At 40.0% G+C, this 14,483-nt stretch overlaps 1 protein-coding gene and 1 long non-coding RNA gene across 3 annotated transcripts; one reads left to right on the forward strand and one right to left on the reverse strand.

Moving 5' to 3' along the window:
• The first annotated feature begins 834 nt into the window (after positions 1-834).
• Positions 835-6,792, forward strand: LOC147508991 (uncharacterized). 2 transcript variants are annotated; one of them, XR_015216483.1, is made up of 5 exons: positions 835-2,119; positions 3,076-3,221; positions 5,015-5,115; positions 5,978-6,440; positions 6,529-6,792. It is a non-coding gene; the product is annotated as an uncharacterized LOC147508991 (long non-coding RNA). The 2 variants fall into 2 exon arrangements; XR_015216484.1 differs by having other exon boundaries at positions 835-2,037.
• A 2,883-nt stretch (positions 6,793-9,675) lies between these two features.
• Positions 9,676-10,904, reverse strand: LOC147508992 (uncharacterized). Its single transcript, XM_086597689.1, has 3 exons — positions 10,828-10,904; positions 10,126-10,467; positions 9,676-10,081 (listed from the first exon to the last, which is right to left on the reverse strand). Exons 1-3 carry the CDS (start codon positions 10,902-10,904, stop codon positions 9,676-9,678), a joined length of 825 nt encoding a protein of 274 aa, XP_086453815.1.
• Between the last annotated feature and the right edge of the window lie 3,579 nt (positions 10,905-14,483).

Consider the following 14,483-nt stretch of genomic DNA (forward strand, 5'->3'; position numbering starts at 1 on the left):
TGGCCATTGACTCTTATTCTTTTCGATCTTATTCTTCAAATTTTCTAACATTGCTTTGTTGCTAGCTAGCCTCAGCTTGACCATTGCTTTGAGCGTACTGAGGAGTGGAGAATGCATGGGTGATCTTCCATTTGGCCAGAAACTCCTTGACCGTTTTTCTCTTGAACTGGGAACCATTGTCCATCACCAATGTGTGTGGTAAACCAAATTTGGTAATGATGTGGGCCCAGATAAAGTTTATGACGTGTGATTCCTTGATGTGAGCTAAAGGAATTGCTTCGACCCATTTAGTGAAGTAATCAGTTGCAGCTAAGACAAAGCGAAAACCAGTACTTTTCTGTGGGATGAAAGGCCCCATGATGTCCATTCCCCACATGTGAAATGGCCAAGGGCTCGCAATGTTGATCAACTCGCGAGCTGGTTAATCAAAGGTCTGGCATTTGATACACTTCAGTACATATGCTTTAACATCGATCTGCATTCGAGGCCAAAAGTATCCTTGGGAGATCGCTTTCTGGGCCAAAAAGCGACCTCTGACATGGTTTTCGCACTATCCCTCATGAATTTCTGCAAAAATTAACTGACCTTGTTCCGAGCTTATGCACCTCAAAAGAGGTCCGCCAACGGATTTTCGGAATAACTTGTTATTTACTAGGCAATAACGGCAAGCCAAATATGGGATTTGCCTGGCTTTGGCACGCTCTTCTGGGAGTGTACCGTGCTGGATGTATTCGATGATGGGCTGCATACATGTTTGACTCATCTGATCTTCAGAGAGTGGGCATAGGTCGCTGACTTTTAAGACGTGTTCAGCTTGGTAAGCAGGTCGGTCGACTACTTCAATAAGTAACTGCCTAGGGCCGCAGTTCGGTGTTTGGGTAGCCAAGTAAGTTAAACTATCTGCATGACGATTTTCGTCTCGCAAAAAATGGTGTATCGTGGCTTTCTTGAAAGAAGGAAGTAACTGATAAATAACATGAAGGTATTTAGAAAGGTTACCTTCGTGGGTAGTGTACTCTTTAGCAATCTAGCGAACGACCAGTTGTGAGTCATTAAAGACCTGCAGTTCTTGTACACCGAAATGTAGTGCCATTCTGAGCCCCATGATTAATGCTTCGTACTCTGCCTCATTGTTGGAGGTCGTGAAGTCAATGCGAACTAATTTCTCTATCATTGCTCCATCTGGGGATACTAGGACAACTCCGATTCCACTTCCTCCGGGGTTGCTAGATCCATCTACAAAGAGAGATCGACCAGACGACTTTGTCATTCTTCTTTGTGGATGTGATAACCGTTTCTAGTTCCCAATTTAGGTCGTCGATAGGGAAGTCGGCTAGGAAATCGGCAACGACTTGACCTTTCTGAGAAGTACGTGGGACGAACTTGATGTGGTGTTCCCCGAGTTCTTCCGTCCACACTGCCATGTGAGTTGTCTTGTTCTCCTTGTGAAGGATCTTCTTCAGTGGAAGGTCAGTGAATACTTTGATTGAATGTGCTTGAAAATAAGGCCTAAACTTTCTTGGAGACAATGCTAGTACAGCTCTTTCAATGTACACTACACCATAACAACATTTTTGTGACACTGAGTTTTTCTCATTAGTGACGCCAAATTGGCATTAGGAATTTTGTGACGGCACTTTGGCGTCACAAAACTGTTAAAACCGTCACTAATAATCTGATAATTATTTTAATTAAATTTTGGCAAGTTTTAAGAAATAATGTGACGGCAAGAGAGCGTCAAGATGTCTAGAATACCATAAATTACCAAAAAGGGACCGGTCTGCCTCTACTAAACCAACTCTCATATAAATTACAACTCAAACACTTTTCTTCGATCTAGTTCCCATCTCTCTCGATTTCCCACCACTAAACCAGATCTACCTCCAAAAGTTATACAGAAATCTTAGAATTGAAGGTTGAACAAACTATATAAACGATTGAAGTCACGAAGATTCTTTCTACTAATACCGAAACCAAAGACGCTGAAGGAGATAGATCTGGAAAAACACTCATAAATGTTGTAGATTTTATGGAGAGGTACGCAAGCCATGAAATTTGTGATTCAATATGAGACACTAGATTGTTTCGGCCATGAAATTTGAAATTTGTGATTAATCAGGTTAGAGTTTTGAAATTTCCCCCTTTTCTTAACTTGCTAGGATTTGAAGATGACTTAAACTGAAAAATCGACTCATTTCATTCAAAATTTTATTTTTTTAGCTTTAAATTTCTTTGCTCTGAAAATTACTTCTCTACATTAATTTTTGGCCATGGCGATTGTTAAATTCTTTAGATTTCGTTCTATACTATGCTGAATATAGAGAGTGCTTCACCATCCTTGATGAACAAGTTTTTAGGTATGGTGACTTCAAGAGGAGTTGTTTTTAGGTAATCGTTCTTGCTGCAAGGCCTAAGATTTATTTTGAAATATGTATTTTCTTCCTTATTTCAAGCACCTTAACCCGTCTTCAACCGGACAAACTCTTATTGCCTTGGCTGTGATTTGTAATTTATTGCAATTTGATAGCATGTCCGGCTTGGAAGTACCGATGTGACGGGGTTGAGGGTCCGCTTTTATGCGAAAGCAATCGTTTGTAAAATAATACTTCTGTTTTGTCATGGACGTCTTCTTGTCATATTAATAACTTGTTTAGGATTTTAGTAGGACTTGTTGTTTGGGGTAAGATATTTTGTTTTGCTATATTTCCATGTTTTGTATTTAGAATGCCATGTGTAGCTGTGTTCCTGATTTAGAAAACAAGAAATGTAGGAGTTCGATTTTAGTCTCCTCGCAATTGGATGGCAAAAGCAGGGTGATTTCTCAATAAAAATAACAAGGAAAAGTAGAACGTAGTGCACAAATAACCGCCCATAGGACATTATATTCAAACTCCCCTTGATCTCTATTCTGTGTTGTTGTGAACTTGCAATTCTTAAACAGTGTTGTCCCTCGGAGATCTTCTTTTCGTGTCTGTTTTGGCACATCTTTACTTTTGCTGGTGTTAAAAAAACTCAATTAGTTGATGATCGAGTTGGTTGTATAACAAATTCTCACCCATTGTTTATTGGCGGCAGGTACCAGAAAATTATGATGTTGTTGATTTTAAAACTCAAGCACGTACTACAACATAGCAATATACGCCTTACTTGGGATGAGGATGAGCCTAATCGAAAGGCCCTGAGGCGGAACATCACTGATAAGCATGTTGGTGAGCTAACTAGTAAGTACCTTTTGCTTGAAGGTATATCATCTACTAATTCTACAATCATAGGCTGAACTAAAATTCATCCTCTTATTAGAGGTAAAAAAAATACTAAAGTTATTTTTTATACTAAAAGATCAGACAAAACATACTACGTTTTTGAGAAAACGTATGAAAAAGGTAATAGTTTATGATTTATGTATATCTAAAATACTTACCTTAGTGTGAACATTTACCATAAGATTTTTCGCATTTTTTAAGGCGGACAGGGAATGAGGTTTTCCCTTTAGTCTCCTTGTTTCTCACCTAAATCCATTGTTAGTTCATTAAAAAAGTTGCAATGCAACCATTTTTTGTTGCATATTCAATCACAATTATTCAGTGAAGTGTTTGGGTCCAGCTATCTTATATGTTTGTTTTGTCGTCTCAATAATAATGGCCAGTCAAGACTTACTCATATTTTAGAAAACAGAATAATTGGTTGTTCTATCAAGTTTTAAATTTCTAATACTTTGAAATTGGGGATGAATTGTCTTGATATTATAACTAATGTTAGAGTGAATGTCAAAAAGCTTTACTTTGTGCTGTACTTAGTGTTAAGTGTACTCTTCAACTGTTGTGCATTTTCTCTTCAATTGTAGATGTATAGCCAAGTCCCAAGGCTCAAAATCTGGTTAATTAGGATCTTTTTTCTCTGATATTCTGATTTGTCTGAGAAGGAATTAGGTGGATGTCTTGTTTCTTGTATGCAAATGCGATGTTGTTTAGTGTAAGAAGAGGGTTGAAAACTCAACATCTTTGTGAAGACCAAACACTTCCTTACACACATTTCATAGAACATTATTTTTTTAGTGATAAAATAAGTCACTGATTCATATGTTGAGTGGTAATTTTTGCTATCAACCCACGTGAAACCACTGGTTTTCATATGTGAGTTTATTGTGATGTTTTAAATGCTTCACACAATAAATCCTAATATGTACTTGTCCCTTTGCTTTGGATTCTTGTGAAGTTCAAGTGCAAATTCTGCTTGATGGAATGCTATTTGCTGGCGAGCAAGAAGGCTTGGGATTATTTAATTTTTCTTCTGCTTATTAAGAAGTATGGGACAATGGAGAATTTGGATGAGGCATTATCACTTTATATTTCTACCTCAAGCAGTACCATGTCGCTTCCATTCTACCTCAAACAATTTTCATTCTTTAAAACTGATAAATTGATCTTGTACCAAATGGTTTATGAGTTATCCCCACATGAGTAAATAGGATTTATTAGGCACTTTTATATTTTGTTAGGGTTTTTTAGCTTGAGCAATTTATCAAAGACTACATAATCAAGGCTATACAGGATGGTCAAATATACCTGGGATACTAAAGAGTAGATAAGAACTGAAGGAGTACTTGAAAATTCTTGCTTGACTCGGTAAAAATTCGTCTTGAGTTTGATAAAGGCTAGCATGATTTTGTATACAATTGACACTGTTTTACACAACATGTTTTCTCTTTGTTATAAGTTTTCTGGTACGCAGTTAATTTTATCCACTATCTTTCGACCTTTTTGGCGGGATTAATTTCTGACAACTCATGACATTAGTATGATAGAGTAGTATGTTGATTTTCTAAAAGTTGGACCTCTTGAACATCATTTTATCAGCCGCAAGAAAGTGTCTATTAAGTTTTCAACATATCTTATGTCTTATCCTTTTGTTGTTTATAATGGATTAACTCATCTTTCTGTAAGGTAATTTTGTTGTTTTAAGTGGCCCTTTGGCCATGTGTAGTTATTCATTTACCATTTCCTTGAGCATGCAGGTTGTCTGTCACCTTGGTCCATGCAACTACGAAGTAACAAACAATCGCTTGGTTGGGCAAGTGGAGTCTTGAAGCACTCCTGTACAACTTTTTTTGTCTATGTAACTTCTAAATTCTCACTATTTGGCTTTATTAATGACACCGCACAATTCGTAGGAACAATGTGTAAGTTTAGTGGCACAAGTATGTTCTTTTAATTAGAATTGAAGGACTTATTAATTGGCTGAGCATATGAATTAATTTATATAGAGTTATTAAGATATAGGATAGGGGTATGTCTAAAAACTTATTTGATTATGACTGTTGAACAAATTATGTGTTTCTCTAGGTCTATTATATTCTTGACCCTTTAATCTATTTTGCACTGTTTCGAGAGTGTGTGCTCCACTTTGCGTAAACTCCAAATGTAGAACCCCGTATATTTGGATTAGGATGTAAACATCTTATGGGCTTTGAGGGGCCTTAAGTTGGTTTTAGTTAAAAGACCCCCATTAGCATAAAATGTTGAGTGATAGACAGCCCAACTAATTGGGATTAACTTGATCTTTCGAACCTAATCCGGAGTACAAAACGGATAAGGTAAGAAACCCCTAGACCCATCTCATTATCTATCTTCTTTTAGAAGATAGACCCATTTCAATTCATTTAGGGGGTGAAAACCATGTGATAACCCTGTCAGTATTAAGACAGGACCAGTATTAGGACAGGACGAGTTTTGGAGCTTTTGGATGCTATAATATACCTTTTCTTGCTGTAAATCTCAGGCAAATCTCCTCTACTCGTTAGTCACATTCTTTCTTGTCTTGTAGATTTGTAGTAGTAATTATTTCGTTCATTTTTATGCACTCTTGAGATACTTTGTTGAATTAGATTTCCTTGGTTTAAGTAACATTTTTATTGGTTGAATTATTAACTATCTTAAGTTGTTGTATACTGAATTATGAATTCATCATACTATCTTAGGTCCTATTTCTAGGTATGGCAAGATCTACTAGAAAGCAGCCAAGAGCAGTTTGGAGAAAGGTTCTGACTATGCCAAGAAAGAGATGGAGCGTACTCAACGCATTGTTGAAAATGTGACATTCCAAATCTTTGTGTTTTTTAAAACTTTCAAGAAATGCTCAACATCCTGAACAACCCCTAGACTTTAACCTTCTTTTCTTTTTATTGGTGCTGTCAATCAACTCTGCCAACGTAGATGAGTTCACTCTCAACACTATTCGGTCAAGCTTATGTGGTGCAACAATACCAAAAGCTTGAGAATTATATGTACAACGCTGTTATCTGTCTCTTTTCTTGAGTCAACGCATTATGGCATACGCGTACAATAATGAGGAGGAGGAGGAGGTGGCAGATTATGTCATAGCAATGGTTCTTTTAGTTTGTATCTAAGTTAGTATGAATATGCTACAAGGAACTCTTTCAGGTTAGATACAAGTCCTAGAGTTTAGTGTTTGACCATCTTTTCTTTTTCCAAGAAAGTTTTGAATTGACGAGGCGTGTGTAATGTGCAGGTATTTCTAGAGGAACTGGCTGGCAGCATCTGGGTGCCTATGTCAACCTCCGAGCATTTTTTCTATTGTTGTGCACAAGAATATCAGCCACAATTCCTTGACCGAGCCAATTGGTGTTATATGTTCACTAGTTTGCAGAATATAAAACAAATGTATGATGAATTTTTTTTGTATTACTTTTTGCTCATAGATGAACTTGAATACTTAATATGTGATCTTGAGTTGTAGTCAAGTGATTACATTAATTGAAATGGTATGTTGGTAGATTTTTTGATATATTTTTTGTGTTAATCATTTTGTGACATGCTTTGTCAAATTTTGGTGTTTGGGGTTTTTGTGGTTGTATTTATGCAAGTGATTTAAGAGGGAGAAAAAAGAAAAATAGGATGGCAACCAAAAACAAAAATTATTTTTTTTTCAATTAAATGATATTTTGTGACGCCTGTCAGGTGTCACTAATTGCAAAGGGCTGTCATAAATAACTGACGGCAACAAGCCGAAATATTTGTGATGCCAGAATGCCGTCACAAAAAAAAGTGACACCACAGGGCCGTCACAAATTACTGATGCCAAAATGACGTCACAAATATTTACTGACGGCAACAAGCCGTCACAAATATTTGTGACGCCAGAATGCCGTCACAAAAAAAAAAGTGACACCACAGGGCCATCACAAATTACTGATGCCAAAATGGCGTCACAAATATTTGTGATGCCAAAGTGCCGTCACAAAAAAAAGTGACACAAATTGAGACGCCAAATAGCCGTCACAAATTTGATGTTTTGGTGTAGTGGTAAGAGTAGTTCTTTTCAGCTGGAGTTAGCGTCTTACTTGTAAAGTAAATCGGTTTCTCTGAGTTGTTTTCGTCTTTGAAGAGAACCGAACTGATAACAAAGTCCGATGTTGCTAGATAAAGTCCCAACGTTTCTCCGTCTGTTGGTTTGGTTAGGACGAGATGTGTTGTGAGATACTCTTTGAGGGTGGAGAATTCTTGGTGACATTGATCGTTCCATGAGAACTGCTCACCTTTTTTTAAGAAGTTGTAGGAACGGTCGGCACTTGTCTGACCCCCTGGATATGAATCGGTTGAGTGCAGTGACCATTCCTAACAGCTTCTTTGTCTTTGGGTCAGGCATGTCCAAGAACGCTCGGATTTGGTCTAGGTTAGCCTCGATCCCACGCTGTGATACTTGGTACCCCAGAAACTTCCCTGAGGACGCTCCAAAAAGGCACTTTTCTGGATTTAGCTTCATTCGAGTTCGGCGTAATCTGGAGAACGCTTGCTCAAGGTGAGTGAGGTGGTCACTTGCTTTCTTGCTCTTGACGACCATGTCATCTATATAGACTTCCATGGTATCTCTTAACATGTCCTGGAACATGTCAGTTACCAGTTGTTGATAAGTCGCTCCCGCGTTCTTGAGGCCGAACGGGAGAATGTTGTAGCAGGAAATTCCTTGTTCGGTTATGAATGACGTTTTCTCTTGGTCTTCTTTAGTGAGTGGGATTTGGTTGTATCCACTGTATGCATCCATGAAGGATAGGAGTTCGTGGCCGCAGGTCTGGTCCACAAGTCGGTCGATTCTAGGTAAAGGAAAGTTGTCCTTAGGTGTCTCTTGGTTAACATTAGTGAAGTCAACACAAAGGCAAACTGTGCCATTCTTCTTTGGAACTGCGACTATATTAGCGATCCATTCGGGTTAATCGACCTTCCGGATGAAACCTACTTGTTTGAGTTTGTCGACCTCGTCGTTGATTGCTTTTTGAAAACGCAGTGATAGTCTCCTAGGTCGCTGTCGAACTGGTCGAGCGTTAGGGTTGACATTTAGTCTATGACACGCAACTTTAGGATCTATACCCTGTACATCAATATACGACCAAGCGAAAACATCTTTATTCATGGATAGAAAGTTTACAAGCTGGGCTTTGAGTGTAGGATCAAGGTTAGCCCCTACATAGATGAATTTAGGATCGTCTTCTATCCCTAAATTCACTTTCTGTCTTTCTTCAGTTTGTACTGTGGCTTGTGGTGGTGGAGTGTCCTCTGGGGGACTGCGTTCTGTAGTTTCTTTGTCGATCGGATAACTAATGGGAGTGGCCGCAGGAATTGGAGCGTCTTCTGTGGTTACGACAACAGGGTCTGGTAAGACTTCTGTGGTCATGACAACAGCGGTTGAAGTGATCTTCTGAAGCTGTAGTGGTTGTGTGAGACATGGTGGGGAGATCTCTGGGGTTTTGATAAGAGGATCGGCAATTGTTGGAGCGACTTCTGGATTCCTGACTGGTGGGTCGACAACTGCTTTAGCGACCTTTGGGGTCAATACAGGCGAATAGACCTTCTTGTTGGAGCCCCTAGCGCTCTGTTTAGGTGCTTTGGCTCTAACTTCAGCGACCAAGTCTTTGGCCATTGTGTAATTGGTGGGCTCGTTCCGTGCACTGACAAGTGAGTCAGCGGTCTTGTTTGCTGAGAGGATTTGGTTACAATGATAGGCCTCGAGCTGGTTGCTTTGAAGCTCCATCATGCCCCTAGGGCCTGGAAAGTGGAGAACTTGATGCAATGTTGACGGTATAGCCTGCATTTGATGAATCCAACGTCGCCCTAAGATGACGTTGTAGGACGACTTGATGTCAAGGACGCTAAAATGTGTATTGAAGCTGACTTTATCTTCTCACGATCCCACAGAAACTGGGAGTATGATATCACCAATTGGGTCGGCTCTGGAGCCATTGAACCCGTAAAGAGGAGCAATCGGATCTATGAATACTGACTTAGGTAAGTTCATCTCCTGGATTGTATGGTAGAACAAAATGTCGCATGAACTACCAGGGTCAATCAGAACATGCTTGACTGTCCAGTCGCTGATTTTGACATGGACTACGAGCGCGTCATTGTGCGGGAGGCAAACCTTGTTGAGGTCGGCCTCTGTGAAAGTGATATCCCCTGTGTTGCGACCTTAAATTCGCGAGGCAGGTGCCGCTTGTGAAGAAAAGTGGTAGACCTCTTGAAGGGCCCCCACAAGCCTTATTTTCTCTCTAGATGAACTAACTGAGTCATCTGGGAAAGTGATCATATGAATAGTTCTTTCATTATCGCGATCGGATGAGTGTTGCGTCGCTCATGACGGGAACGATCTCTGGGACGCCCTCTGCTATAGGGGATTGTGGTGATCATTGCGAGGTGGAGATCTATTGCGCACCCTTCGAGCCATAAGTTTGTGGCGCACATCGCCATCAGCAATGTTGGTGTATTGCTTGATATGGCCTGTTTCAATGAGGTCCTGGAGGTAATGCTTTAGCCCCCAGCATGCGTCAGTTTTGTGACATTTTGCTCGGTGGAAAGCGCAGTAAGGCTTGTCAGGTCGATCTGCCGGTTGCCGCACGTCAGGTCGGTAATACGCAGCTCGCTTAATCTTATCCAGTATGTAGTTGGGAGACCGTGTGAGGACAGCGAACTCGCGGTCATTGTTTGTCATGTTCCCCAGCTTCTGCTCCTGCGGTCTGGACCCCTTTTTGGTAGGTGGGGAATTGCGGAGATCGCTGCTACTTCCTATTCCTCTGTTAAGCCATGAAGTTTCAGGCTTTCCTATAACTTAATGTACTTGTCCACTTGAGCGTATAGCTCGGATTGCGTTTCTGGACGTTCCTTCATCAACGACTTGGAGAGGTTTGTGTTGCGCACTCGACAGGCGTTGGAGAATGCCAGTGTGGCAAAGGATTCTTTAAGACCACTTTCCATGCATAACAGTTCAGCTTTGAACCGTCCTAGAAACTGGCGAATGGTTTCATCTTCACCAAATGATAGCTGGAAGAGTGAATCAAGATCAGCTTTTTTACGTCTATTGTGGACATACTGACTGGCAAACAGATCGGTGAGTTGCTCGAAAGTCTTTATCGAGTCTGGCTCGAGTGAAAAGAACCAATCGAGTGCGCCATCTTTAAGACTGGCGGGAAACAATCGAAAATGAAGATAATCAAACTCTGGTACACTATAGAGTGCGAGACTTTGAATGTAACGAGCTACGTGCTAACCAGAACACGTGCTGCCATCATACATTGGAAAATGTGGTTGTACGAAATCTAGAGGAGATGCTATGCTAAGTACCTCAGAAGTGAACGGGGACGAGCGGTATGTCTTCAGCATTTTTTGGACAATCTGGGTGGCGTCCTTCTTGACTGCACTTTGGTCGATCCGTTGTGACAGTTCGTTAATCTGTTGATTAACTTCATTGATGCCATCTTCTGGTAAGGTACCTGGCGGATTTTGCGTGTCCACTTGAGCACGTAGCGTAACATTCTCCTACCTGAGCAGGGTGATTTGCTCATTCATCATTCCTAATTGATCAGCTAAACCTTGGATTTGAGCTTTGAGGCTTGCCATGCTTCGTGGGCTTGAGAACTTTGCTTTTTGGTTTTAAGATTGTTTAAGTGGTTTCTCAAGAAATCGAGCCCACAGACGGCGCCAATGTAAAGGAGCGTTTTAGTCTTCCTTTACATACAAGGGAGGAAGGAGAATGGGATTGAATTTAGGAAAGACCGAGTTCGTTGATGAGCGAACTGCCTACGTATCTTGCTCTCGATTCTGGGGGGAGAGAAGAATCAGGTCTGGCGTAGTTCATATAGGGAGTATTTATAGGCGATGAAAGTGAATCTTCTCCCAACACGTGTAAAGATCAGTACAAATGTAGGGTGGAGATTGCTGAGTCGTGTGAGAACTGTGCTAGTAGGTCTGCTGTAATGATGGGGATTAGTAGCATGGGTTAGTAGCTTGCGGTAGTGGTTAGTAGCCGGCGGCAGTGATTTGCGTACGTGTAGTTTTATACATGATTGCTTCTAGAAGGTAAGCTGAGTCATGATATAAAACGATCTGTGTAATTACACGAACTGTTCTAGAGCGATCTCGTAGCTTGTGGATGCGATCTAGTGACATAGGTTGGCAAAGTAAGTCAGAGGTCGGTGTGGTATTTCCACCATGCTGAGCACGTGCTTGATATTCCTGAAGGAGAATATCACTCCCTTATAGCACTCTTGCTGTATAATCTTTCCAAAGGCTAGTAAATTCTGGACACAGTTGACATTAGATGGCAGACTGCAGTCACATGCGTGGATTGGCCAAGACTTGACCATCAACTAACTCGTCTCCAATCTCCACCATAAATACACATTATTTTCAAGTCAAACATTTGTCGTTGCAAGCCATAAATGATGTCCAAGTATATGTTTTTGCAATGGAACACGTGAGGGATCGAACTGAGAATGATCTCAGCTTGCCGCAGATGATCAAGGTGATCATATGTATTGTACTTTCAATGCATGTTAATTGACTTATTCATGTCCATCAGTCCATAATTGTTCCAAAGAAAGCATCAAGACATCCATTTCAGTCAATAGTCATCAACTAATAACTAGTGGCGTGACCTGACCTGACCTGACCTCTATTATTTGCAACTGTATGTGGAGGGCTTTTAAATGGTGTCCAATTCTTAGTTTCTGCCATTGCATATTTTCATCTTTGGCCATGGTTGCTCATGGACATTCCTTAGACAGTGACACTACTGTCTTGCTGGAAGTTGTCAAAACAATCATGTTGGTTGTTGTAGTGGGCAAATATCGTGCATAAATGCATTATATCTGATATTTCAAAACTGGAAACATTGACATAAGGGAATGTTTCGGTATATTTTGAGAATATGTTTAAATATTTGCAAGTATTGAGCGGGAAAGAGGAGGAGGAAGACAAGGGACACGTGTCAAAGATTGACTAAGCCGAATCAGGACACTAGCTATATAAAGACTGGAAGATATCAGAAAAAGGATTCATTCATTATCCAAAAAATCATTTGTAAAGAAGAGAGAGAAGCAGAGAGAGAAATTGTAAACTGTGATCGCCATTTTAAAACGCTTATTCAATTCATCTTATTCTTCAATTCTGTTCCTATCATTCGTTCTATTGAGGTGATCTTAGAACATAGGAAAGAAAGTGTTCTTAGACATCACATTGGCGCCGTCTGTGTATCAAGAACAAGAAAATTTTATGTTTTCTTCTTCTTCGATATAGAATCCATAGTTGTGTTCTTTGTTTGAGAGGTACAAGAGTGAAGAAAGGTGAGTAAGACAGTGAGTTTTGAAGCATAATGGCTCCAAGGAAGAAAACAAACAATAAAAGGATGGATAACGATAATCAGTCGCAAACAAGAAATACAAGAGCTTCTGGAAGTCGGCGATATCAAGAGGAAAATAAGGAAGGTAGTAATGCAATAGAGGAAATTCTGAAAAGGTTGGAGGAAGTGGAAAAGCTAAATGGGATACTACTAAAGGAGAACCAAGAGATGAAGAAAAGAAGTCCAAATGTGGTTGTAAAAGATGTCCAGGGAGAGGAAGAAGAGGAATGTAGTTCTAGATCAGGTAGTCACTTTGTGGAGAAAGCATCGGAAAAACCTGAAAGAACTACAGAAGCATCGCCGGTACTGGAAATGCCGATACCACAACCCATCACTAAAGAAATGATACAGGAGATGATGCAAAACCAGCTTCTAGAAAAGACTTCTGCTTCAATAAGAAAACTGGCGGACGATGTCAGCAGAAATCCAATACATCAGAGTGTTGAGATGATGCCCATTCCACCAAAGTTCAAATTTCTGAAGTGCACCCAATATGATGGCACATCAAATCCGATGGACCATTTATTTGGATATCGACATCAGTTTTCGATATATAAAGGTACAACTTACCTGGATTCATTATTATGTAAATCTTTTTCTGCAAGCATGAAGGGGAAAGCGTTGAAGTGGTTTTGTTCACTACTGGAAGGATCGATATCATGTTATCTGGAGATTGAAGAAGAGTTTTTGTCAAATTATGGTCATCAGCGAGTAAAACCAAAGCAGGTGTCAGTCTTGTTCCAACTTAAGCAAGGAAAGAAGGAATCTCTAAAAACGTTCTTATCTAGGTTCAAGGTAGAGGTACAGCTAGTGGAGCATTTAGATCAGTCAGAAATGACGGCAGTAATGGCGTTTCAGACAGGACTTATTCTAGGTTCCGACATGCACAAATATATGCTTCGGAAGGAGATTAAAACTCTGAGAAAGTTGTATGATAAGACTGAAAAAGATGTGCAAGTTGAGGAGGGAATTATGGCGGCATCAAATCAGTTAGTACTATAGGTATCGGAATCAAGTAAGTCGGCTAAGGATGATAACTACAATAAGTCTGATAAAAGGAAGACAGCAGATTCATATGCAAAGGTGGAAAACCAACCATCGCAGAAGAAGAGGTTTGAAAGGTTGCTGAAAGAAGAGTTAGACCTGAGCAATTACATCGCCATTAATACAACAGTAGAAGATATCTTAAGGAGGGTGGGGAAAGAACCTTATTTCCAACATCCAGTTCACAAGCTTAGGGAAATAGCAGATAAACCTTTTTGTAATTTCCATAAGGTCAAAAATCATGAAACAAATAAGTGTTTACAATTGCTCAGAGAAGTGGATAGATTAATGCGAGATAGGAAGCTTCGCAAATTCAGGGCAGATGCTCAGCCAGAAGTAACAGTGATGGTGAATGATAAGCCTTTGGGAGTGATCAACATGATTTACAAAGGAGTTATCCCACAGAAGAATATTATAAGGGATAAGATCAGAAAAATATCAACAGTAAAGGAAGTGCTTGAAGTGAACATAAAGCCGGTACCAGTGAATCCATCATTAGTAGCGGCGAGTATACCTGGAGCTATTATGCTTGTTCCTAATGATTTGTCAAAGGTGATGCTACCTCATGATAATGCATTGTTAATTACGTTAAGGATTTCTGGCTATGATGTGCAGAAAATATTGGTGGATTGCGGAAGTTCGGTCAATATTTTGTTCTGGAAAGCATATACAGGTATCGGATTTGATGAGTCGCATTTGAAGGAGCCGAAGTTTAATTTGTATGGTTTTAATGGGACTTCAACTAGACCAACTGG

The sequence above is a fragment of the Coptis chinensis genome, chromosome 3, assembly GCF_015680905.1.
Source record: "Coptis chinensis isolate HL-2020 chromosome 3, ASM1568090v1, whole genome shotgun sequence".
NCBI classification, from domain to species: Eukaryota; Viridiplantae; Streptophyta; class Magnoliopsida; order Ranunculales; family Ranunculaceae; genus Coptis; species Coptis chinensis.

Bases quoted from the DNA above. Each gene is read 5' to 3' on its own strand.
- LOC147508992 (XM_086597689.1), bottom strand. From the start codon at position 10,904: ATGGCAAGCCTCAAAGCTCAAATCCAAGGTTTAGCTGATCAATTAGGA. The intron at 10,468-10,827 runs GTAGGAGAATGT...GTTTCCCGCCAG, and splicing joins GAGCAAATCACCCTGCTCAG to TCTTAAAGATGGCGCACTCG. The intron at 10,082-10,125 runs GTACATTAAGTT...ATGGCTTAACAG, and splicing joins CTATACGCTCAAGTGGACAA to AGGAATAGGAAGTAGCAGCG.